Source organism: Somniosus microcephalus, chromosome 7, assembly GCF_052327205.1.
Source record: "Somniosus microcephalus isolate GS21.2 chromosome 7, FLI_Smic_1.0, whole genome shotgun sequence".
Classification (NCBI taxonomy): Eukaryota; Metazoa; Chordata; class Chondrichthyes; order Squaliformes; family Somniosidae; genus Somniosus; species Somniosus microcephalus.
In genome coordinates, this window is record NC_140993.1 from 65,348,971 (window position 1) to 65,373,478 (window position 24,508).

Consider the following 24,508-nt stretch of genomic DNA (forward strand, 5'->3'; position numbering starts at 1 on the left):
GTTATTTATCTCATTTGCTGTTTGTGCGACATTGCTGTATGCCAATTGGCTGCTGTTTGTCTACGTTATAACAGTGACTACACTTCAAAAATTATTTATTTTGCTGTAACTCCCTATGGGACGTCCTGAGGTTGTGAAAGGTGCAATATAAATGCAAGTTCTTCTCACATATTCATCCTATCCAATTCTGTTCTTGTGATTCACAGGTTGTGTGGTTTTGGAAGCTGAACCAAGCCATTCGGCAGCACTTGGATGGCAAGCTGGATTTCCCTTTGTGGGGTGAAGAAGGCGCTGAGAATTCATGCAATGTGCCTGCTTATCGTTTTGCTGCCTACACTTTTATCAACAACCCTCGATTTAAGGATGCAGTCTATGAGGGAGACTGGTATTCAGGGAAACCCCATGGCAGGTTTGTTTGGAGTTTGTTAGCCTTTTCAACAAAGGCCTAACTATAAAGTATCAACATGCTGGAAATTGCTTGGAATGTTTATCATGGTGCAGTGTGTACTGAGCAAAATTAAACTTTGCTGCCTATTGCTGCTTCTTTTACTGACCTATATATGTACAGTGGAACCTTGTTTATATATACTCCCATTAACAGCCTTTGTATTAAACTGAGTGAAGTGGCAGTGGTGAGATAAGTGCAACACAATGCAGAAAGCAGTGAGAGAGGAGCATTGATCAGCTATAGGGGCAGAGAGAGAGGAGCATTGATCAGCTGTAGGGGCAGAGAGAGAGGAGCATTGATCAGCTGTAGGGGCAGAGAGAGAGGAGCATTGATCAGCTGTAGGGGCAGAGAGAGAGGAGCATTGATCAGTTGTAGGGGCAGAGAGAGGAGCATTGATCAGCTATAGGGGCAGAGAGAGAGGAGCATTGATCAGCTGTCGGGGCAGAGAGAGAGGAGCATTGATCAGCTGTAGGGGCAGTGAGAGGAGCATTGATCAGCTGTAGGGGCAGAGAGAGAGGAGCATTGATCAGCTGTAGGGGCAGTGAGAGAGGAGCATTGATCAGCTGTAGGGGCAGAGAAAGAGGAGCATTGATCAGCTGTGGGGCAGAGAGAGAGGAGCATTGATCAGCTGTAGGGGCAGAGAGAGGAGCATTGATCAGCTGTAGGGGCAGAGAGAGGAGCATTGATCAGCTGTAGGGGCAGAGAGAGAGGAGCATTGATCAGCTGTAGGGGCAGAGAGAGAGGAGCATTGATCAGCTGTAGGGGCAGAGAGAGAGGAGCATTGATCAGCTGTAGGGGCAGTGAGAGGAGAGATCAGCTGCAGCATTGGTGCTTCTTACATTATGGTTGTCATATTTTGCTTTTCAAATCTTTTGCCAGCTTATCGCTAACTCAGTAAAAGATCTGAAAAGTTTCTTGGTGTTTAATGGAGATTCCATCCTTTCTGTCTAGCTTTCTTATCTCTTGGTTTGTCCAAGCATCCCTAGGCCACTAATTTAAATATCTTGTCAGTTGCAATGCACTTCAGATCACAACATAGGACCAGGAGGAGGTCATTTAGCCCCTCGAGCCTGCTCCGCCATTCAATGAGATCATAGCTGATCTATGATCTAACTGCATATACCCGCCTTTGGCCCATTAGTAACAATACTGTGGAGGAGGAATTCCTGGACTGTATAGGGGATGGTTTCCTGGACCAATATGTCGAGGAACCAACTAGAGATCAGGCCATCTTAGACTGGGTATTATGTAATGAGAAAGGATTAATTAGCAATCTTGTTGTGCGAGGCCCCTTGGGTTAGAGCGATCATAATATGATAGAATTCTTCATTAAGATGGAGAGTGAAGTAGTTGACTCAGAGACTAGGGTCCTGAATTTAAATAAAGGAAACTATGATGGTATGAGGCGCGAGTTGGGTAGGATTGATTGGGGAATGTCACTCAAAGGGTTGACGGTGGATAGGCAATAGCAAACATTCAAAGATCACATGGATGATCTACAGAATTTGTTCATCCCAGTTTGGCATAAAAATAAAACAAAAAAGGTGACTCAACCGTGGCTAACGAGGGAAATTAGGATAGCATAAGATCCAAGGAGAGGACATATAAATTGGCCAGAAAAAGCAATAAACCTGAGGATTGGGAGCAGTATAAGATTCAGCAAAGGGGGACAAAGGGATTAATTAAGAGGGGGAAAATAGAGTATGAGAGTAAGCTTGCAGGGAACATAAAAACTGACTAAAAGCAGATTATTATCTGAACGGCAATAGATTGGGAGAAGGGGAAGTACAATGAGACCTGGGTGTCCTTGTGCACCAGTCGCTGAAGGTAAGCATGCAGGTGCAGCAGGCGGTTAGGAAGACAAATGGTATGTTGACCTTTGTAGCGAGAGGGTTCGAGTAAAGGAGAAGGATGTCTTGCTGCAGTTGTACAGGGCCTTGGTGAGACCACACCTTGAGTATTGTGTGCAGTTTTGGTCGCCATATCTGAGGAAGGATGTTCTTGCCATGGAGGGATTCCTGCGAAGATTCACCAGGCTGATACCTGGGATGGCAGGAATGACGTATGAGGAGAGATTGGGCTTATACTCACTGGAGTTTAGAAGAATGAGAGGGGATCTCATTGAAACTTATAAAATTCTAACAGGACTAGACAGACTAGATGCAGGAAGGATGTTCCCAATGGTCGGGGAGTCCAGAACCAGGGGTCACAGTCTAAGGATAAGGGGTAAGCCATTTAGGACAGAGATGAGGAGGAATTTCTTCACCCAGAGAGTAGTGAACCTATGGAATCCTCTACCACAGAAGGCAGTAGAGGCCAGTTCATTAAATATATTCAAGAAGGAGTTGGATATATTTCTTAAGGCTAAAGGGATTAAGGTATATGGAGAGAAGGCAGGAACGGGGTACTGAATTTGGATGATCAGCCATGATCTCATTGAATGGTGGAGCAGGCTTGAGGGGCTGAATGGCCTACTCCTGTTCCTATCTTCTATGTTTCTATCCCTTAATACCTTTGGTTAACAAAAATGTATCAATCTCTGATTTAAAATTAACAATTGATCTAGCATCAATTGCCATTTGTGGAAGAGAATTCCAAAGTTCTACCACCCTTTATGTGTAGAAGTGTTTCCAAATTTCACTCCTGAAAGGTCTGGCTCTAATTTTTACACTATGTCCCATAGTCCTAAAATCCCCAACCAGCAGAAATAGTTTCTCTCTATCTACCCTATCTGTTCACCTTAATATCTTGAAAACTTTGACCAAGTCACCCCTTAACCTTCTAAATTCCAGGGAATACAACCCTAGTTTTGTGTAATCCTTCCTTGTATTTTAAAAATTGGCATCCGGGTATCATTCTGGTAAATGTACTTTGCACTCCCTCCAAGGCTAATGTATCTTTCCTAATGTGTGGTGCCCAGAATTGCTTGCATTACTCCATGTGTGGTCTAACCAGGGCCTTGTATAACTGTGGCATAACTTCTGCCCCCTTGTATTCTAGTCCTCTAGATATAAAAGCTACCATTCCATTAGCCTTTTTTATTCTCTGTACCTGTTCATCACAAGTTGAAGAACATGTTGAGAACCATCTTAATGGCATGACCAGGTTCAGGTGTTCTCCTGGTTGGATGAAAAACTGGTCTTTGGAACTGTTTTTAAGCCAATGCAGACCACATGGCTCTTAACTCCAGAACTGACAAGTTTACAAGTTTATTTTTTATGTTTGCAACAATAGGTTTTATAAATATAGCTACGGAGTGCAAAAGGAAAGTGGTAACACTAAACTTATACCATTTATTGGTTAGGTCGCAGTTAGAAAGTTGTCAAGCCTTGGTTGCCTTACTTGAGGAAGGATGTCAATGCCGTGGAGCAGGTGCAGAAGATGGAATGCACTGCCTGAAATGGTTGTGGAAGCAGATTCAATAGTAACTTCAAAGGGGAATTGGATATATTCTTGGAAAGGAAAACATTTGCAGGGATATCAGGAAAGAGCAGGAGTGTGGGACTAATTGGATAGGTCTTTCCAAGAGCTGGCTCAGGCATGATGGGCTTAATGGTGCCTTCTGTGCTGTAAGATTGAATGAAGAGAAGCGTAATATGATGATGACTCATTTCTGTGATCGGGCCTTTCAGATGAGGAGCTTTCACTCCCAGGGCGTGCAAGTTGGAAAATCGTGGGCCTGATGGATGGAAACTCATGAGGTGTGGACTCACGATTTTCTGACTTGCGCTGCTTCCCAATGCTGCTCATCACCGGGTGAGCCCGAATGTGGAATCAGCCCCTTCATTCCTACTTTGCCACCATCTTGAATTTTCTTCGACCAGGATTGGCAGTACGTTAATAACCAGTATTTTCATTGCTTTAGTGGAATCATGAAATGGCCGGATGGACGAAATTATGCTGGACATTACGAAGGTGGTCAGGAACATGGGTAAGAAGAGCCCTTTGTGAAAATAGTCAAATGTAACTTTTCCAATGCAAGGAAATTTGTCATTTCTTTGGTCAAGTGTGAATAGCTTGGCTTGGCGAAGTGAATTCTTGTGTGGGGCTAAAATGCAGCTCAGACTGATGGGATGGAGATCTACTCTGTCTGATGTCTTTTAAAGGACCCAATTGAAGGTAGTCTGGTCAGTCACAATTCTGTTCCCAGCAGACCACTCCCTTTAGATATAAAATAGGTACCTAACTGACTGTTGCACCTGATATTTAAATGCAAGTTGTTGCTACTTAAATCACTAAAGCAGAATTTAGAGGAGCAGCCTTAAGCAATAGAAAACATTTTGTAAATGGCTCCGAATGAGTCAGCCTCAACGCTGATGGGTTGCTGGAGGGGCGGGAAAAAAGAAAGACTTGCATTTATATAGCACCTTTCACGACCACCAGACATCTCAAAGCGCTTTACAGCCAATGAAGTACTTTTGGAGTGTAGTCACTGTTGTCATGTACAGAAGCGGGAGTCCACAGAACAAACGTAAGCTTTCCGCATTCATGCCGCCATCATGGATGTTCTTATACCTCTGCCCTGCAGGCGTCCTTTCTGACCGGCTGAGCATAAAGCTGGATAGTCTTGCCTCTTTGTAACATTCCTTTAGCTAGGGAGCAAGAAAAGGAGAGAGAACTGCATTGAATCCTGGCTTGGTCAGCATCACAGATTTGATCAGAGACATAGCATGGCCACAGGTGGATGGGAGTAGGAGGGGCTCAAGTGGCCCCTGGGTAATATTGAGAATACTACTGATCTATAGGAATACCTGTAACTGCTTGTGCTTTGTTCCAGCTTTGGTGTATATGTCACTCCTGGAGGGCCTGAGATCTTTGACTGTTATAAGTGTCACTGGAAAAGAGGGAAGATGCATGGCTATGGCATCTGTGAGTAAGTACACCCAATCCTTGATTCCGTGCAGCGCTGAGCTCTCGAGTTTTGAAACTAGAGGAGTCGGTTTGGGTGACTCAGCTCCCAGCAGATTCATGCTATCTCTCCTTGATTAACCCATGTATTTCAAAGTATGCGCTAATTTTAGCCCCAATTTATGGATGCTAAAAATTAGCCCATAACTGACTTTGGACTAACCGGTCTGTCCTTCTCCACCTTCTTGAACAGAGATCTTACATTGGCTACCTTCTAGTCCACTGGCACAACTGGCATATTCAAGGAGAATTAACAAATTGCAGTCGGTCCCTCTATTGGAATGTCTATTATTCCCAAGCACTGATTGGGGTCTGTGCATCTTCACACATGGTCACCTGAAAGTGGATCTCCTAAAATCCCCCTCTGTTGTGTCTTTGACGGCATGTTCTTCATCACCTATAAGAGCTGGTTGTTTGGAAAGGCAATACCTGGAGGGAAATCTATCTCTACAGGGTTGCCTTTAGCTGAGAGGTATATATGTATTGGAAATACAGAAGGAAGGGAGCTGGTGGCCGGGTTAAGTCCATAGACTGCAACGTATTGAGATGGACCTCCGTGGAACCTAAGCATGGATGCAAGAGATTATTAATTGTTAAGTAAAGTTAAACCTTGCTGCTTGAATGGAAGGAAAGCAAACTTCAAGGCATTGAATGCCAGGGTCCAACTGCAGTTCCATGGAAAGGAATATTGTTTGCGTGCACTTCAAATGTATAGGATTAGTGTAAAATGATGATTGTAATGTTGTCAGAAATATTCTAATGTACAATACTGTGCTGTGACACCACCTGTAATCTGATACCTGATTGAATGTGGCCTTCAGTGGTCATTGTACTGTACGATTTGACTGCCTGGTTGCACTTTTTTCAGACCATCTGACTGGCCAAGGCATTTATTTTATTTGATTGTCCTTGCCTCCCATTATGGATTATCACATTCAATGGTTAAACCATGCACCAGATGCTTCCACTCAACCAATTGCAGGGTGGAGTTACTCGTCCCAGAGTATTGAGCCATCCCAGCTGGTAGAGGAGGGAGGTTTTTGGGTTGAGGCTGTAGCAAAGGATAAAACTTTAAAATGGGAGCTCGAAGGAAGGGGCGAACAATTTGGCAAAATACCCTGCCAGCTTACCGATTGGTAACATTACGAGGTACTTATTAAAATGCACATTGGTTCCCAATCTGAGACCGCAATAAGCCTTTGATCTTTCCATTACTTCCCAGGAACACTGTGGCACTGTTCCCCTTTACTCCTTGACTGAATTTGGGCATGTTTAATGACCTAGAGTACTGGAAGGGTTTTCTCTTCCCCTGCAACCCTCCATCTCCCGTTGTCTCTGCTCCTGTCCAGGAGACAGTCATGCTGAGTTACAGTTGTGCAAATGCTGGCAGCTCTCTGGTGCCTCACACAATTGGCCATTGTTCAAGGGCAAGCCTAGATGCTGACTGGCAGCAGGTTATTCCATCATGGGGGGCCATTTTCAAATGAGCTGCTCCTAATTTTTCCTGATCACACACAACTTCTAGCAAGGATTGCTGGATCAAGAGCAGGAACCCTGGCTGGGATTCCAAAGCGACCCTCCCCCACCATCGGTCTGGCTCAGCGAGCTCAACGTAGACTACAGCTTGAACCTGGGAGCTTCATGGTCTGTTTGATGTAATACCGTACAGCTCAGTGTAAAAACAGTAAATAAAACCAATCTGTTCCTAGGTACGGAAATGGCATGACATACAAAGGTTACTTCCAAGACAACCAACGTCATGGATTTGGAATTCTACACAGCTCTAGATTGGAAAATCTTCCCTTTAAGTATGTGGGGCATTGGGAGAACAATAGGAAAACTGGATATGGAGTTTTTGATGACCTTGACAGGTATGAGGCAATCTAATCCATTGTTCTGTATTACAATATTGAGTCATAGGCAGGAAGAGGAAAAGACCAACCTACCTCTGCCTTGTTCCTCACAAAACAACTTTATGCATCCACCTCTCTAACTGGCCTCAGTCAACCCAGATTGCTGGGTGAACGTCAACTTTATTTACTGACAGTGAAACTCCCAAATTTAGGTCAGTCTCAACCCATTTCTTAGATCATAGTGCAAAACTAGCATTCAGAAACGGACATCTAATTGTCACTTACCTATGAAGAGATGCCTCCTCAAGCTCTAAGCTCCATCGATAGTTGAGTGAGATTAGCCACTGAATAGCCGAGCCATGCAGCAGAGGTAGACCTGTGTTCCATTAACTGACCTCAGTTGGGGTGGCAGTTGTTCCTGAGCTAGATGGGTTTGGGGAATCAGTCAGGTCCCACTGCTGAAGGCTATCCTGTCATACTTGCTGGAAGTGGATGCAAGGTCCATGGTGGGTGAGGATAGGATCGGACTGCTGTGAGATTTCCCCCCCCCCCCACTGTAGTTCCTCTATCCACATTGATTGTCAAGGCCCCTACATGAATAATGGCTACTAGGTTGAGGTAACGGGACACGTGATGCATGTGGAGCATACTCCAGCAGTGAGTCAATGCATTCCGAGGAAGAGAGGACAAAACAGATATGTCATTCATTAATAAAGCAACTATCCTTTTTGGCAGGTCTGCACTTTCTTGAATAATCCTAGGGAATGTGTGGTACAGGGGTAGTAGCAGACACTGTCCATAAATTGGCATTGTTGACAGTCTCGCCCAAACCTTGATGTAGAGCAGGGGCCCCCAATAGTCTTGAACGAAGGTCCACTTGCCTCAGTCATGCTGACGTCGGGGACCAGCTCTGTGGGCTTAATTCTTTTAGAACATAAGAAATAGGAGCAGGAGTAGGCGATTTGGCCCCTCAAGCCTGCTCCGCCATTCAATAAGATCATGGCTGATCTGATCTTGGCCTCAACTCCACTTTCCTGCCCACTCCCCATAACCCTTGACTCCCCTGTAGCTCAAATATCTGTTTATCTCCGCCTTGAATATATTCAATGACTCCGTCTCCAGTTTTTGTTGTAAATCTATACACACAAAAATCTACACCACAAATAATTGTATTTTATTTGCTTAGCTTTCCATGGAAATTAATCAACTCTATTTCACCTGATATTCAAGCTGTGTTGTTTCAGGAAATAAGAGCATCGGAACAGGAGTAGGCCATCTAGCCCCTCGGGCCTGTTCTGCAATTCAGTTAGGTCATGGCTTATCTGTATCTCAACTCTTTACCCACCTTTGCTCCATATTCCTTGAAGCCCCTGCCCAACAAAAACCTATCAATCTCAATCCTAAAAAACTTCAATTGACCAGCATGCATAGCTTTTTGAGGAGAGTTTCAGATTTTCACTGCCCTTTATGCAACTCCTAAATGGCTCAGCACTAATTTTAAGATCATGCTTCCTTGTTTAAATTCCTCCACCAGAGGAAATAGTTTCTCTGCATCTAACCTATAAGAATCCGTTTATCATTTTTAAAAAATCTCAATTAGATCACCCTTCTAAACTTAAGGAAATACAAACCAAGTTTATGCAACATGTCCTCAAAACTTAACCCTTTAAGCCCTGGTTTCATTCTGGTGAATCTGTGCTGTACCCCCTCCAAAACGAATATATCCTTCCTGAGGTGTGGTGCCTGAAACTGAATGCAGTCTCACCAAAACTCTACAACTGAAGCATAACGTCCTCCCCTACTTTGTATTCCAGCCCCTTTGGGATAAAGACCAACATTCCTTTAGCCATTTTGATTACTTTTTGTACGTGTGCGCTAGCTTTTGCTGACCAATTACCAACCCATGTCACATGGTTACATCCATTTCCATGTGCTTTCTTGTTTTGCTAATCTCTTGTGTGGAACCTTGTCAAATGTCTTCTAGAAGTCCATACCTACACGTTATAGGCACTCCCTGTCCAGATGTTGTTCTTTAGTTTTCCTGCAGAACGACAAGTCAGTGATGTCCACAAATCTCTCCATTCAGCTGTATTCAAGATTAAACGTCAACTTGGCTCAGTTGGTAGCACACTTGATTCTGAGTTAGATGGTTGTGGGCACCAACCCTGCTCTGGACTTGAGTACTGAATCCAGGGCTGACACAATGCAACACTGGAAGAGCACTTGAAGGGGGGGTAAATTCAAAACGAATCTGCGGAAAAATGATTTCAGTGAGCGAGTGGGGAATCTATAGAACAGGCTCCCTAGGGAGATGGTGGAAGCAGGAAGTATTGATTCATTCAAATACAAATTACAGTAGATGGATTTCTTTCAGAAAATAATATTTTGGGATACAATGGCCCGTATTTTCCGATCGCAGGAGGCCTGCGATCTGGAAAAATCTGCGTCCTTACCTGAGGGCTCCCGGGACACGCACGCTTCTGCTCCTGGGCCTCACCAAACTTGAAGTGCGCAGGGCCCATGTATCCCAGAGGCACAGGTAGTGCGCAGCGTCCCTGGGATCACGTGGGCCATGGGGAGTCAATCACAGAAGGGAATCTCCCTTCATACATTTGACAGGAAGACCTGTCAAATATATGAATGGAGATCAATGAAAAAACACAAATTTAATAATTTTTTTAAAATCGTATTTTTAAAATTACAATAAATTAAGTATTTTAAACCAAAATTTAATTTAAAAAAACAATTTTTTTTACGGGGCTAAAAATAAACTTACCTTTTTTAAAAAGTATTTTTAAATGATAAATCAGTGAAATTTTTTTTTTTTTACTTTTTTCAACTCTTATCCTGGTAAAAGCAGGCCTAAGAATTGTAAGGGTTTTCTGCAGGCGGAGGGTCTCCAAAAAGCAGAACTATCCACCCTTCTCCAGTGCAGCCGGAGGATCTGTCAAGGATCTGTCAAGCGCATGCCTGAAACCGGCATTTCTAATGTACATATCTGGGCCATTATCTGAGTAATCTGAGATATGAAATATGGTAAGTGTAGTATGTTTGAGAGAAACCTATGACTTTGAACATATGGTTCGCAAAACTCTCCACCACTGGAGGTTTTCCTCATCTCCTGCCTGAGTGTGTGGTAGACTAATTGATGGAGATCGATTGCCATGATTAGTCAACAATTCCATTCTTGTATCATGTGACTACTGAGATGGTAGAAGGCAAACGAGATGGATCTTTGTCTTTTTTGTCTGGCAATTCCTATGTTCATATGGTGTTTGTGGGACCTTGCTGTTGAAGCATTGGCTGCATATTTGCCTACGTAACAGCGGCTACACTTCAAAAGCAATTAATAGTCACAAAGCACTTTGAGACATCCTGAAAATGTGAAATGCAGTACATAAATATGTTTTTATTTTCAAGTTACTGCAGTCAACTTTTGACCCACCTATGCTGCTCTTTCCTTTCTGGCTGGCCAATCGTGATTTCTGGTCATGAGCAGAAGCAATTATCCAGCAGAAGTGGAAGCGCTCCTTGGGATTCCAGTTGCAAAGAGAGTTTTGCTTTGCATCTAACCAGTACTGTACGAGATGGGGAAGTGTTTGGTCAATGTAGAGGGAGATTTACTCCCTATCTAGCCCATGTTATACCTGACGAGAGTGATTGGGACATGCAGAGGGAATTTTAATCTTCATCTAACCTGTACCTGAACCCAGTGAGTCAGTTCAGGAGAAGAGAGGAGAAAACTGGGGCAGAAGGGAAAAAGTGTACAACAGTAAATGTTTGTTCAAATAACATATTTGCTTATTCCTACTTGAAGAGGCTTTGCTCTATTTTTCTGACTTTAGCTAAAAAATTAACTTTAAAAAAAATTCTACGGTTATATACAGAGGAGAGAGGTACGTTGGAACATGGCTGGAAGACAGCAAGCATGGGAATGGCATTGTTATCACACAGTCAGGACTCTGCTATGAGAGCAACTTCCAAAACAACAAGATAGTGGTGAGTAGCAATCAGTTAGGTATCAGTCTGCTGACCCGATATAGCGCAGAACATCAGCCTTCCCTTCTCTCTCTTGTTACATTAAACTGAGTCCCTGTCTGCCCTCTCAGGTGGATGTAAAATATCCAACAGTGCTTTTTGAAGAAGAGCAGAGGAGTTCTCCCTGGTGTTCTGGCCAACATTTATCCCTCAACCAACATCACGAAAATAGATTATCTGGTCATTATCAAATTGCTGTGCACAAATTGATTGCTGCATTTCCTAAATTTAAATGAGGTGACCACTTCATAAAGCGCTTGAGTGCCTGAGCAGTGCTCCAGTTGGCCAGCGGCTGTTTGGAATGGGCACTGAAGGGGAGGCCACTTAAACTTTCATAAATCAATCAGGTAACTCTGCCTTTAGACCCCCAGCAACCCTGGCCTGATGCCCATAGGCTGCCTCTGCCTGATGTCCCCTCCCCGTGCATACAAAGTGCCCAGCATTTAACAGACAGCCAGTGGCCCTTTGATTGCTGCTGGCACTCCATAATGCACCAGTAATGCCAAGATCAGATGGAATTAATGACACCTTCAATTAACCTGTGCTATTCCTGACCTGGAAATGCTTAATGGGACAGTGTGGAGAGTGCTTTACTCTGTATCTAACTCGCATTGTATCTGACCTGTAAATGTTTGGGACCGCTTAGAGAGAGCCTTACACTCTATCTATCCCGTTCTGTACCTCATCTGCGAGTGTTTCATGGGACAGTGTAGAAGGAGTTTTACTTTAATTTCATTGGACTGTCCTTGGCCTGAGAATGATGCTGAGGCTTAATACTGACCTCCTTCACCTTGAGCATTCATTCACTTTACTTCAGTTTCTTCAAATTAAACGCCCTTTCTAAACTGCTCAGCGGCCAACGTTTTATTTACTTATACAATCAACAGGGTCCTGGAACAATTCTGTCAGAGGATGATTCCGCCTATGAAGGAGAGTTCACAGAAGAGCTGGTTCTAACTGGAAAGGTATGAGCTTTGGTCTCCATGCTATAAACAGGATGCTTAATTGTATATTGAATAATAAGATATACCAGGGCTGGAATCTAATTGAAAGGTTCAAGTGGTTTATGTATAGGGCAGGTTTTATGAGCTAGCACACCTTGTGCAAAACTTTGTGTCTTGGAAACACATACCAAGAATTTGGGTGCCGAAGTCATTGTGCTCTGAGATTTTCAATCAATTAACGGAAACTTGTGCCAGCAATGTTGGCCTCCGCTCTCTAATTCCTGATAGACACTCGCATTGTGTGAAGCTGTGCACCGAGTGTTAATTTGTAAAACACACCAGATAGAATAGGGGTTCAGATGGTTTATGTATAGAACAACGGATAACTGGGAGTGAGTTACAGGTTGGAATCTAATTGAGGGGTTTAGATGGTTTATGTATACAATAATACAACAACTTGCATTTATATAGCGCCTATAACATAGTAAAACGTCCCAAGACGCTTCCCAGGAGCAATTATCAAACAACATTTGATACTAAGCCACATGAGATATTAGCACAGGTGACAAAAAGCTTGGTTTTAAGAAGCGCCTTAAAAGGAGGTGAGAGAGCCGGCGAGGTTTAGGGGTGAATTCCAGAGCTTACGGCCTAGGTAGCTGAAGGCACGGCCGCCAATGGAGAAGCGCTTAAAATCGGGGATACTCAAAAGGCCAGAATTGTAGGAACGCAGAGATCTCGGAGTGTTGTAGGGCTGGAGGAGTTTAAAGGTGGCGGGGTGGGGGGGGATTTGAAATTAAGGATGATCATTTTAAAATTGAAGCGTTGCCGTACCAGGAGCCAATGTAGGTCAGTGAGCACAGGGATGATGGGTGAACGGGTCTTGGTATAAGTTAGGATATGGGCAACAGAGTTTTGGATGAGCTTAAGTTTACAAGTGGGTGGCCAGCCAGGAGTGAGAAATCAGCTGGAATTCATTCAGATCAGTGTTTGATCTGAGGTGGCAGTTATTGTCAGTGCAGATGTTGGCCACTTTGCAAGTTGTGTCATAAATCGGCCCAGAAATTTGTGTCGGAGGCTTCCCGCGGGTGCAAGCCCCCGACCTACACTTACCTAGCGTGCCGGCAGTTGAGGCCTGGGCCTGCGTGGATTTCCTGTCTGGCCCGGTCCAGCTCCCGGCGCGCTGTGCTTGCGTGACCCAGCAGCGTACTTAGTGCGATGCGTCGGCTGGGATCACGTGAGCACTGGGCAACCAATCAGAGGAGGGAAAAGTCCATTCATGAGTTTGACAGAAAGAACTGTCAAACTCATGAAAACTCCGGGTGCCCAAAACAGTACTTAACCTTAAAATAAATTTGAAAAAAAATCACACTATTTAAATCCAACTATAAATAACATTAAATAACTATTTTAAACAATCATTTAAATTTTTGAAAAAAATAATTTTATAAAAAATCGGGGTTAAAAATACACTTACCTTACTGTAAAGTATTTAAAAATAATAAACCTGTGGAAAAAATGTTCTAATTTTAATTAATTGACCACTTACCTTTTAAAATGAAGTCCTTACGCCTGGTTTTTAGATGTGCAAAATGTAGAGGCCTTCACGCACGGGCAAACCTGTAAAAAAAAAAAAAAAAGGACGTTCAACGCGCACGCGCAGACTCCTGCGTGCACACGTTCGACCTCTGAACCCCTTGGTTCAGAGGATCGGAAATGCCGGTTTCCCGCGCATGCGTAGTGCATGCAAGAAACCGGCACTTCCATCGGGTCCACGCGTGAGTACTCAGTCCGTACTCACGCGTTGGGACCCGAATTTCTGGGCCGATATTTTTGTTGTGTATCTGGACTTTCAAAAGGCATTTGATAAAGTACCAAATACTAGGCTTGTTAGCAAAATTGAAGCCCATGGGATAAAAGGGGCAGTAGCAGCATGGGTACAAAATTGGCAAAGGGATAGAAAACAGAGATGTAATGAATGGCTGTTTTTTGGACTGGAGGGAGGTGTACAGTGGTTCAGTACTAGAACCACTGCTGTTTTTGATATACATTAATGATTTTGGACTTGGGGGTACAGGGCACAATTTTGAAATTTGCAGATGACAGAAAAATTGGAAGTGTAGTAAACAGTGAGGAAGACAGTAGTAGACTTAAAGAAGACATAAACAGGCTGGTGGTATGGGCGGACACTTGGCAGATGAAATTCAACGCATAGGAAAAATGAGGAGAGGCCATGCACACTAAATGGTACAAATTTAAAGGGGGTGCAAGAACAGAGAGACCCGGTGGGTGCTGGTGCACAAATCTTTGAAGGTAGCAGGATAGGTTAATAAAGCAGTTAATAAAGCATCTGGGATTTATAATTAAAGGCATAGAGTACAAAAGGCAGGAAGTTATGCTGAACCTACATAAAACACTAGTTCGGCCCCAGCTGGAGTATTGTGTCCAATTCTGGGCACCACACTTTAGGAAGGATGTGAAGGCTTTGGAGAGGGTACAGAAGATATTTACTAGAATGATTCCAGGGATGAGGGAATACAGTTTCGTGGATAGACTAGAGAAGGCTAAGAGGAGATTTGATAGAGGTGTTTAGATAGAGTAAATAAAGAGAAACTGTTTCCAATGGCTGAAGGGTCGATTACCAGAGAGCACAGATTTAAGGTGATTGACAAAAGAACCAGAGGTGACATGAGGAAAAACTTTTTAATGCAATGAGTGGTTAGGATTTGGAATGCACTGCCTGATAGGGTGGTGGATACAGATTCAATCGTACCCTTTAAAAGGAAATTGGATAAATACATGAAGGAGAAAAAATTGTAGGGGTATGGGAAAAGAGCAGGGGAGTGGGACTGACCAGATTGCTCTTCGCAGATTCGATGGGCCGAATGGCCTCCTTCTGTGCTGTACTATTTTATGATTCTATAAAGCGTTACTGTGGCTTTATAGAGTGACCATCTGCAGCTGATCATGAAGTTCTATGCCCAGCATTTGTATTTTTATAATGAAGCCTAGTTCAAATGCTGTGTTACAGAGTGCTGCAGGCCACAAGCATTGAGATGGGTATGAAAGAAAGAAGCAGTAATTAGCTGACATCAAACTTGGGTTTTAAAAACCTGTAGATTGTAGGAGGTAGGAAGATTGAGGGAGGCGAGGCATTCCATAACTTTGAAGAATTTGAGTAGGAAACAGTGAAATGAGCCATCATTGTAACACTGTGTTACCCTGTTGGAGAGCTTTATGATAATTGTATTTTGCAATAACACAGGCACAAAGATTGCAATATCTCTCCTACAGCAGTACAGACTTCAATTGAGCAGAATGAATCACTTCTTGTCTAAATACAGCAAACAGGGTCATCAAGCTACCATATTTGGTTCTCAACTTTTGTGGGGGGTTTGAAGCAAGGTAGCCATTAATGTAGGGGCGAGAAAGCTAGCCACTGATTTTGTTGCGGGGGGGGGGGGTTTGTAAGAGAGCCACTGCTATAACTCCTGCAGATTGGTGAAAGCCCCTGGAGAAATGGCTTAGAAATTAAGGTCTTCAGCTGTTCACACCATTTCCCTGGGGGCTCCGCTGGTCTCCCACTAAAGTTACGGCGGGAGATCGGGAATAGCCCTATGGTATTTCTAGGCCTATATGTAAATACACTAATCTGTGATTGTTGTGTTCTAGGGAAAGCTCACCTTTAACAATGGATATACCATCGAAGGATTGTTTAGCAACAAGTGGGGAAGTGGCTTGAGGGCCAATGGGATATTCTCCAAACCCACCGAAGAGTTAAACCCTTTGATCACCAGCAAATTGTGAGTATGAATTGTCCGAGCCTATAATGCAGTGACAAACTTCCATAGCTTGTAAGTGGCAGAATCAACTTGATGAAATTCCCTTTATATTGAAGGAAGAGAGAAAGGGTAGCCACTGATTTGGGGGGGAGGGGCAGAAGAGAGAAATAGGGCTCGAATTGGATTGGAGGCGTGTGGGGGATTAAAATTGCGAAATCGGGGGGCACGAACCCATCCCGCTCCCAACCCGCCTCCATGCCCATTTCACAGGAGGCGGGTATCCGACCTGTGCTGGGAGCCGCCTCCCCGAGGCAGGAAGGGGATTAGTGCCAATTAACTGCTTGTTAACAGGTAGTTAACAGGCAGCTTTTGGCCTAATCCCTATTTTTATCCCTGAAGTGTGGGCTTCCCGACGGCTCCAAACCACGCCAAGTTAGCGAGGCGGACCGTCGGGCTGAAGGGCTTGGAGGGTTCAAGATGTCCGGTGTTCAGGTGAGTAATGGGTGCATGAGTGCAGAGCTAAGTGTGTGTGGTGTGTGTAAAGTGTTTAAATAAGTTTTACTTACCTTTACTTAATAATGCAGCCTTCCTTCCTTCAGGTCTCGGGAGTCCCTCATCTCACCGGCGCAGAAAGCAGAATGGCCGCAAGCTGTCAAAATCTGCAGCCTCTGCTTTCTGTTCTGGAGAGATCTCTAAATCAGTCTGTGAGGAAGGAATTAACTTAGAGTACAGATTGTCAATGTTTGGCAGCTTCAAAGAGCTGTTAAACACTGATATTTCATCTGTCAAAAGCTCTTGACAGATGAAATGTCAATCTGTGACATCACCTGTTGCCGGGTGGCCCTTAATTGGCCTGCTGAGCCCGCTGGGCGGGTTCAACAAGGTCAATCAGGGGAAAATCGAGTGGGTTGGCTACAACTTGATGGAGGCGGGACTACAACCCCAAAAGTGGGAGTCCCGCCTCCTACACGCCTCCATTAATAAAATCCAGCCCACAGTGTACAAAAGCAAGGAAGAAATGCTAAACCTTTATAAAACACTGCTTAGGCCCTAGCTGAAGTATTGTGGCCAAACCTGGGCACCACATTTTAGGAAGGATGTCAAGGCATTCGAGAGGGTAGAGAGGAGATTTACTCAAATGGTACTAGAAATTAAGGTCTTCAGTTGTGTGGAGAAATTAGAGAAACTGTGGTTGTTTTCCTTAGAGCAGCAAAGATTAAGGGGAAATTTGATAGGTGTGCAGAATCATCAAGTGGTTTGATACACTAAATAAGGAGAAACTGTTTCCAGTGGCAGAATGGTCGATAACCAGAGGACACAGATAATTGGTAAAAGAACCGGATGCGACATGAGGCAATAAAAATTTACGCAGCAAGTTATGATCTGGAATGCACTGCCTGAAAGGGTGGTGGAAACAGATTCAATAATAACTTTCAAAAAGAAATTGGATAAATACTTGAAAGGGGAATATTTGCAGGGCTATGGAGAAAGAGCAGGGGAGTGGGACTAATTCGATTGCTCTTTCAAAGAGTCGGCACAGGCATGATGGCAGAATGGCCTTCCGTGCTGTATGATTCTATGAATTTATTTTTTATGCCAGTGAAAGGAACATCAGTCCTGTTGGGAAACAAATTCTCCCCACAGGCACTGGGCATCCTCAGTAACTTGCTCAATTACCACTCCATGTGCGAGTGCAGAAAGTTAGTGTTCACCTCACTTGCTGCCCCAGCCAAGTGGGCCAGTTCTCTACTTGGGAGCCTCAGAAAGGTGCGTACTTCATAAGGCATTTGCAGTTCTCCGCAATTTAGGTCACCATTTTCCACCAAGAAAGCTCAGTAAGCATACAGATACCAAGACCAGACAACAAATGTAAATGTTGGAGTGGCACATGGAGGTCACTTTCCTGATGGTACAGATTTTAGTCTTGTCTGAATAAAGTGGAATGTTCAAAAATGTTGAGCCCATGGGACATTTATTCGGAAAATAAGAACGGGAGTAGGCCATTCAGCCCCTTGAGCCTGTTCTGCCATTCAGTTAGATCATGCCTGATCTATAGCCTTAAAACCATTTTACCCACTGTTACGCCATAAATCCTTGATAAGAACATAAGATGTAGGAGCAGGTGTAGGTCATTTGGCCCCTCGAGCCTGCTCCACCATTCAATAAGATCATGGCTGATCTGATCTTGGCCTCAACTCCACTTCCCTGCCCACTGCCCATAACCCTTACCATTCAAAAATCTGTCTATCTCCACCTTAAATATATTCAATGAGCCAGCCTTCACTGCTCTCTGGGGAAGAGGATTCCAAAGATTCACGACCCTCTGAGAGAAGAAATTCCTCTTAATTTCCGTTTTAAATGGGTGCCCCCTTATTCTGAAATTATGCCCCCTAGTTCTAGATTCCCCCACGAGGGGAATCATTCTCTCTGCATCTACTCTGTATGTTTCAATAAGATCCCCTCTCATTCTTCTAAACTTCAATGAGTATAGTCTCAACCTTTCTTCATAAGACAACCCTTTCATCTCCGGAATCAACCTTGTGAACCTTCTCTGAGCTGCCTCCAATGCAAGTATATCCTTCCTTAAAAATGGAGACCAAAACTGTACGCAGTACACCAGGTGTGGTCTCACCAACGCCCTGTACAGTTGTAACAGGACTTCCCTACTTTTATACTCCATTCCCTTTGCAATAAAGGCCAACACTCCATTTGCCTTCCTAATTACTTGCTGTACCTGTATGCTAACTTTTTGTGATTCATGTACAAGGACCCCAGATCCCTCTGTACCTCAGCATTTTGTAATCTCTTCCCATTTAAATAATAATTAGCTTTTTTATTTTTCCTACCAAAGTGGATAACCTTGCATTTTCCCACATTATACTCCATGGCCTAGAAATTCAGTTGCGTTCGCCAGCCGTTAGCGCCATAAGAGGGGTAGATTTCGAGCGCTAGGCACTTAGCGCCCGGGCGCAGACCGATCTGCGCCTACGCCCAACTTCAGTTGACATTTAGCGCCGGCGCAAAGTGTTTGCGCACGCTCAGCTGCGCGCGCAGCTTATGACGTCATTTCGTCGTGCAACGCCGTTTGTGCGCCCCAAACCGGAACTTCAGTGGCGCCCGCCCAATGTGGGCGTGGCGCTGTTAAGAACTGTGAAGTGGAACGCAGCAGAGGCCCTGCGGGCCTCGGGGAGTGCTAATTAAAGGGCACTTAGACTGAACTATAAAGGGCAGCCATTTTGCTGCAATGACTTTAGTGCTACGGATTTCTGGACAGAGACCAAGGAAGAGACCTTACTGAATTGGGCCAACATAGGAGAGGTATTTTTGGCTTCTGGCCAGAGCTTGCAAATTTGTCTCATTGTGATTTCACTGTTTGCAAGTATATTATGGGGGCTGCATGGGGTTCCAACCCTCAGTTCCAGCATTATGTGCGAAGGGCTCGCAGACGCGGTGTGAGAGGGGCAGCCATGCCTAGACGCAGAGGGGCCATCAGGCGTCGGCAATGTAGGCCTTACCCACTCAGGGAATACCGCCAGCAGGTGTCCTATCTCACCATGACTGCCACGCATTGTGTTAAGAGGCTGCGCTTCAGAAGGGAGGTGGTTGCAGAGATCTGCCAGCTGCTTCACAGTGATCTGCATCCACAGCTGATGTGCAGGACGTCTCTGTCGGTGGAAGTGAAGGTCACGGTGGCTCTGAACTTTTATGCAAGCGGCTCCTTCCAAGCCGCTGCTGGGGACATAGCGAACATCTCCCAGTTCGCCGTGCATCGCTGCATCCGGCAGGTCACCGATGCCCTTTTCGCAAGGAGACACCAATTCATCTCCTTCCCCATGACCCTAGAGAGGCAGGAGCAGCGTGCAGTCGGATTTGCGAGGATCGCCGACTTCCCCATGGTGCAGGGCGCCATTGACTGCACGCATGTGGCTATGCGGGCACCTGTCGACAATGCCGAGGATTACCGCAACTGGAAGGGCTACCATTCCCTCAATGTACAGCTGGTGTGTGACCACAGGCAGCGCATCCTAGCTGTCAATGCCCGCTTTCCAGGAAGCAGCCACGATGCATTTATCCTGCGCCAGACTACTGTGGCTGACATGTTCCAGGCACAGCCTCCCCCAAGAGGATGGCTTATCGGGGACAAAGGCTATCCTTTGTGTACATGGCTCATGACCCCGCTCCGCGCGCCCAGGACCCCTGCTGAGGAGGCATACAACGAAAGCCATCAAGCCACAAGGAACATCATAGAGCAAACGATTGGCGTCCTCAAGCAACGGTTCCGCTGCCTGGATCGTTCCGGCGGATCTCTACAGTATTCGCCGGATAGAGTCTCCCAGTTCGTCGTCGTTTGCTGCATGCTGCACAACCTGGCTATCCGCAGGACTCAGGCACTGCCACCTCACGTTGGACCACCACCTCAGGAGGACGAGCAGGAGGACCATGAGGAGGAGGAGGAGGAGTACCAGCCCAGGAGGGAGCCACAAGGTCCAAGGGCCGTCCGTCGGCGGCTTATTGAACGACACTTCTAGGCCCCCTGTCAGGGAATGGCTTGTGGCAATGAACGCACCTGAATGCAGCCGCTCCGCAAGCCCTCAGCCGGTTAACGCAACAACCACTTGAAACATCACACATGGACAAGCTGAATAAATAAAAAGCTTTATTTAACAAACTCAGGGCCCTTCCCACATGAAACTCAAAAACAGACAAGACCCCCAAAAAACAGTCAAAAACCTGGGGAGGAATAACAAAACTTGTCCATCCAAATGGCCTTCATCCTCGGCCTTACCAAGACAAACCCCCCCATATAGAACACAAACACCCCCATATAAAAAAACATTTGCCTTCATCTTCGGCCTTACCAAAATAAACCCCCCCCATATAGAACACAAACACCCCCATATAAAAAAACATTTGCCTTCATCTTCGGCCTTACCAAAATAAACCCGCCCCCATAGAGAACACAAACACCCCCATATAAAAAAACATTTGGCAACACACTCTACTTTGTGTGCCGAGAGGGCGAGTCCTTGTCCAGGCTTTTCCGGCCCCTGGCCGACCTGCTGCTCCACCTCAACCTGGGCCCTGTGGGTGTTGCAAGGCTGGGGGAAGGCTCCTGAGGGGCACAATGCGTGACGGCAGATGCCTTTGGGGGTCGGCCTAGACGAGCTCCGGCCCTGGAGGGGCCGGCTGCTGACTGCTGCAGCTGTGGCTGGGCAGCATCAGTCTCTCCAGCAGCTCGTCGCAGCTTTGCTGGGGGAGTGGCAGTGGCGGCTGCAGCAATGGGGGCAAGCTGGCTGATGCCAGGCGCTCGCTGGTCGCCAGAGACACTGGCAGTCGGCCGGGCTGGCACTGCAGCAAGCGCAGCAATCTGGTGAAGCCCAGACCGCTGTGCTGCAGCAGCGTGGCGGGTGCCCTGGCGATGCGTGCGTGACACAGTGAGTGTGGCAGCAGTGAGTGCCCGTACTGCCCTGGTCTGTGCCCGCATCAGACCAGCCAGTGACTGCACGGCACCACTCATCAACTCTGCACTCGCTGCCTGTGCTGCCCTGAAATCGGCCCGACTCGCGTCCTGTGATGCCCTGAATTCTTCGTGACCCCTGGCCTGTGCTGCCCCGAATTGTGCGTGACCCCTGGCCTGTGCTGCCGCGAGTTCTTCTAAACCCCTGGCCTGTGAGGCCCCGAAATCGGCCACACTATGAGCCAGGGACTCAATGGCCTCAGGCAACCGTCCCACAACCCCCATGAACTCGGTGTGCCGACGATCCGAGTCCGCGGACATTTGATCAAGGAGGCGCACCTCCTGGGCGAGGACCGTCTCCGGACTGGAGGCCGGACTCTCCCTCTGGGGAGAAGGCCGCCGAGCTGCCCGACCCTTCCCGCGTGGCTGGACGCCACTGGGCCCAGCAACTGCACTCCCCTGCAACACTTCCCCCCTCTGGGGAGAAGGCCGCCGAGCTGGCCGACCCTTCCCGCGTGGCAGGATGCCACTGGGCACAGGAGCTACACTCCCCTGCAACACTTCCCCCCCTCTGGGGAGAAGGCAGCCGTGCTGCCCGACCCTTCCCACGTGGCTGGACGCCACTGGGCACAGGAGCTACACCCCCCTGCAACACTTCCCCCTGGCTCTCCTCCAGGCAAGACGTGTCCCCTCCATTGCTGTCCCCTGGCGCGGATGAGGGTTCCCCCGATGTGCCGCCTTCCTCTTGCTCCTCGTCGTCCTCCTCTTCCGAGGGACTGACACTCGCAGCCTCAGGGACCTCCTCCTCACCAGCTGAAAGCAGGAAGGCACAAGAGTAGCTTTAGAGTGAGGACAGGGCGTCAGCGAGGGAGGCATGAGTGGTGGCATTATGCGCATTGGTCGGACAGTGGCAAAGGATGTAGATCTGAAGCGCAAGGGGAACGAGAGAGGTCCAAACGCTCATGTCCTTACCATTGGGGCCCAGCACAGGGTCGGCATCTCCAATGGCAACGGGGCCAATCACCCGGGCACCCATGAGTCGACCCACACGCTCCTCCAGGTCACTGAGCTCCTGGAACTGGGCACGGCCTCCCCCGGTGACAGTCCGGCTCTTCAGATTCTGGGCCAGCTTGGCCTGCAAGAGAAAGGACGGCCTCTAAGTACAGTGTGGTGCCCTGTTGTTGTGTGCACTGCCTCCCATGGTGGAATAGCTTGGCCAGCGTGGTGCCCTGTTGTTGTGTGCACTGCCTCCCATGGTGGAATAGCTTGGCCAGTGTGGTGCCCTGTTGTTGTGTGCACTGCCTCCCATGGTGGAATAGCTTGGCCAGTGTGGTGCCCTGTTGTTGTGTGCACTGCCTCCCATGGTGGAATAGCTTGGCCAGTGTGGTGCCCTGTTGTTGTGTTCACTGCCTCCCATGGTGGAATAGCTTGGCCAGTGTGGTGCCCTGTTGTTGTGTGCACTGCCTCCCATGGTCGAATAGCTTGGCCAGTGTGTCAAGTGCAGAAAGTGCTATTGATGTTCATGCCAGTGCCATAGCTGCTGGAGGAGGGCTGGCCATTAGGCCTTTGAGGTCCCTTTGCCCATAATGTGAGGTGCACATGCAAGGATGAGGAGGACAATGGAAAGGGTGCTCACCCTGACCAACCGAGTGAGGTCGTTAAACTTTTTCCGGCATTGGTCACCAGTCCTGGGGACATCGCTGTTGGCTGTGACCCTCTGGGCGATTTCCCTCCAGGCTCTCCTGTACAGCCTCTTGGGAGCCTTCTTGCCACTGTCCGGGCACAAGATATCTCTTCTCTTCTCCAAACCCCTAAGCAGCACCTTCAAATCATGGGCAGAGAAGCGCTGCGCTCGCTCACGGGCCCTCTGCATCGTTGCTGGCGCTATTTCTCTCCAGCAGCAGTGTTTAGGCCTAGCTGGAGGGCTGCAGTATCCAGGGCGTGGCAGCAGACCAAGTCGACCCTTCCCCCTTTAAGAGCTGGCCGGCGCCAGGGTGTCTGCTGTCAATCAAAACATGACCGCACCTGCGCTGCGCCCGGCCTCGGCGGTATCAGTCTGCACCGCCGGCTTAGCGCCTAAAGATAGGGGTGCAACACCAGTTTTAGCGCTCGAGCAAACTCCTTGGCCAAAGCTACTGAATATCGGCGAAGTGGCCTCCACTTTCCGGCGGGCGCAAACTTTAGCGCCCGCCCGACTTTACCGCCCCAAAAGTGGCTATACTGAATTTCTAGGCCCATCTGCCAGATTCCTGCCCACTCACTTAGCATATTTACATCCCTTTGGAGATGCTTTGCGTCCTCCACACAATTTGCTTTCCCACCTATCTTTGTATCATCAGCAAATTTGGCTACATTACACTCGGTCCCTTCATCCAAGTCATTAATATAGATTGTAAATAGTTGAGGCCCCAGCACTGATCCCTGCGGCACCCCACTAGTTACAGTTTGCCAACCTGAAAATGACCCATTTATCTCGACTCTGTTTTCTATTAGTTAGCCAATCCTCTATCCATGCTACTATATTACTCCCAGCCCCGTGAGCTCTTATCTTGTGTAGTAACCTTTTATGTGGCACCTTATCGAATGCCTTGGAATTCCAAATACATGACATCTACTGGTTCCCCTTTATCCACCCTGCTTGTTACATCCTCAAAGATCTCCAGCAAATTTGTCAAACATGATTTCCCTTTCATAAAACCAAGCTGACTCTGCTTGACTATATTATGATTTTCTACCACTTCCTTAATGATGGACTCCAGCATTTTCCCAATGGTAGATGTCAGGCTAACTGGTCAATAGTTTCCTGCTTCCTGTCTCCTTCCTTTCTTAAATAGGAGCGTTACATTTGCGGTTTTCCAGTCCGCTGGGACCTCTCCAGAATCTAGGGAATTTTGGTAGATTACAACCAATGCATCCACTATCTCTGCAGCCGCCTCTTTTAATACTCTAGGATGCAGGCCATCGGGTCCAGGGGACTTGTCCATCTTTAGTTCCATTAGTTTGCCTAGTACTTTCTCTCTAGTGATAGTGATTGTTTTCAGTTTCCCCCGCCCCAATTGCCCCTTGGTTATTCATTATTG

General features: G+C 46.6%; 1 protein-coding gene across 1 annotated transcript in view; it reads left to right on the plus strand.

The window, feature by feature from the left end:
• Positions 1-24,508, plus strand: part of LOC147114673 (ALS2 C-terminal-like protein) — a 98,492-nt gene that overhangs the window by 31,816 nt on the left and 42,168 nt on the right. The window contains exons 6-12 of the mRNA XM_085993936.1: positions 207-409; positions 4,314-4,379; positions 5,226-5,321; positions 7,066-7,227; positions 11,097-11,208; positions 12,135-12,212; positions 15,861-15,991. Of these exons, the coding sequence (XP_085850062.1) occupies positions 207-409; positions 4,314-4,379; positions 5,226-5,321; positions 7,066-7,227; positions 11,097-11,208; positions 12,135-12,212; positions 15,861-15,991 (848 nt within the window). The remainder of the gene's footprint in view (positions 1-206; positions 410-4,313; positions 4,380-5,225; positions 5,322-7,065; positions 7,228-11,096; positions 11,209-12,134; positions 12,213-15,860; positions 15,992-24,508) is intronic.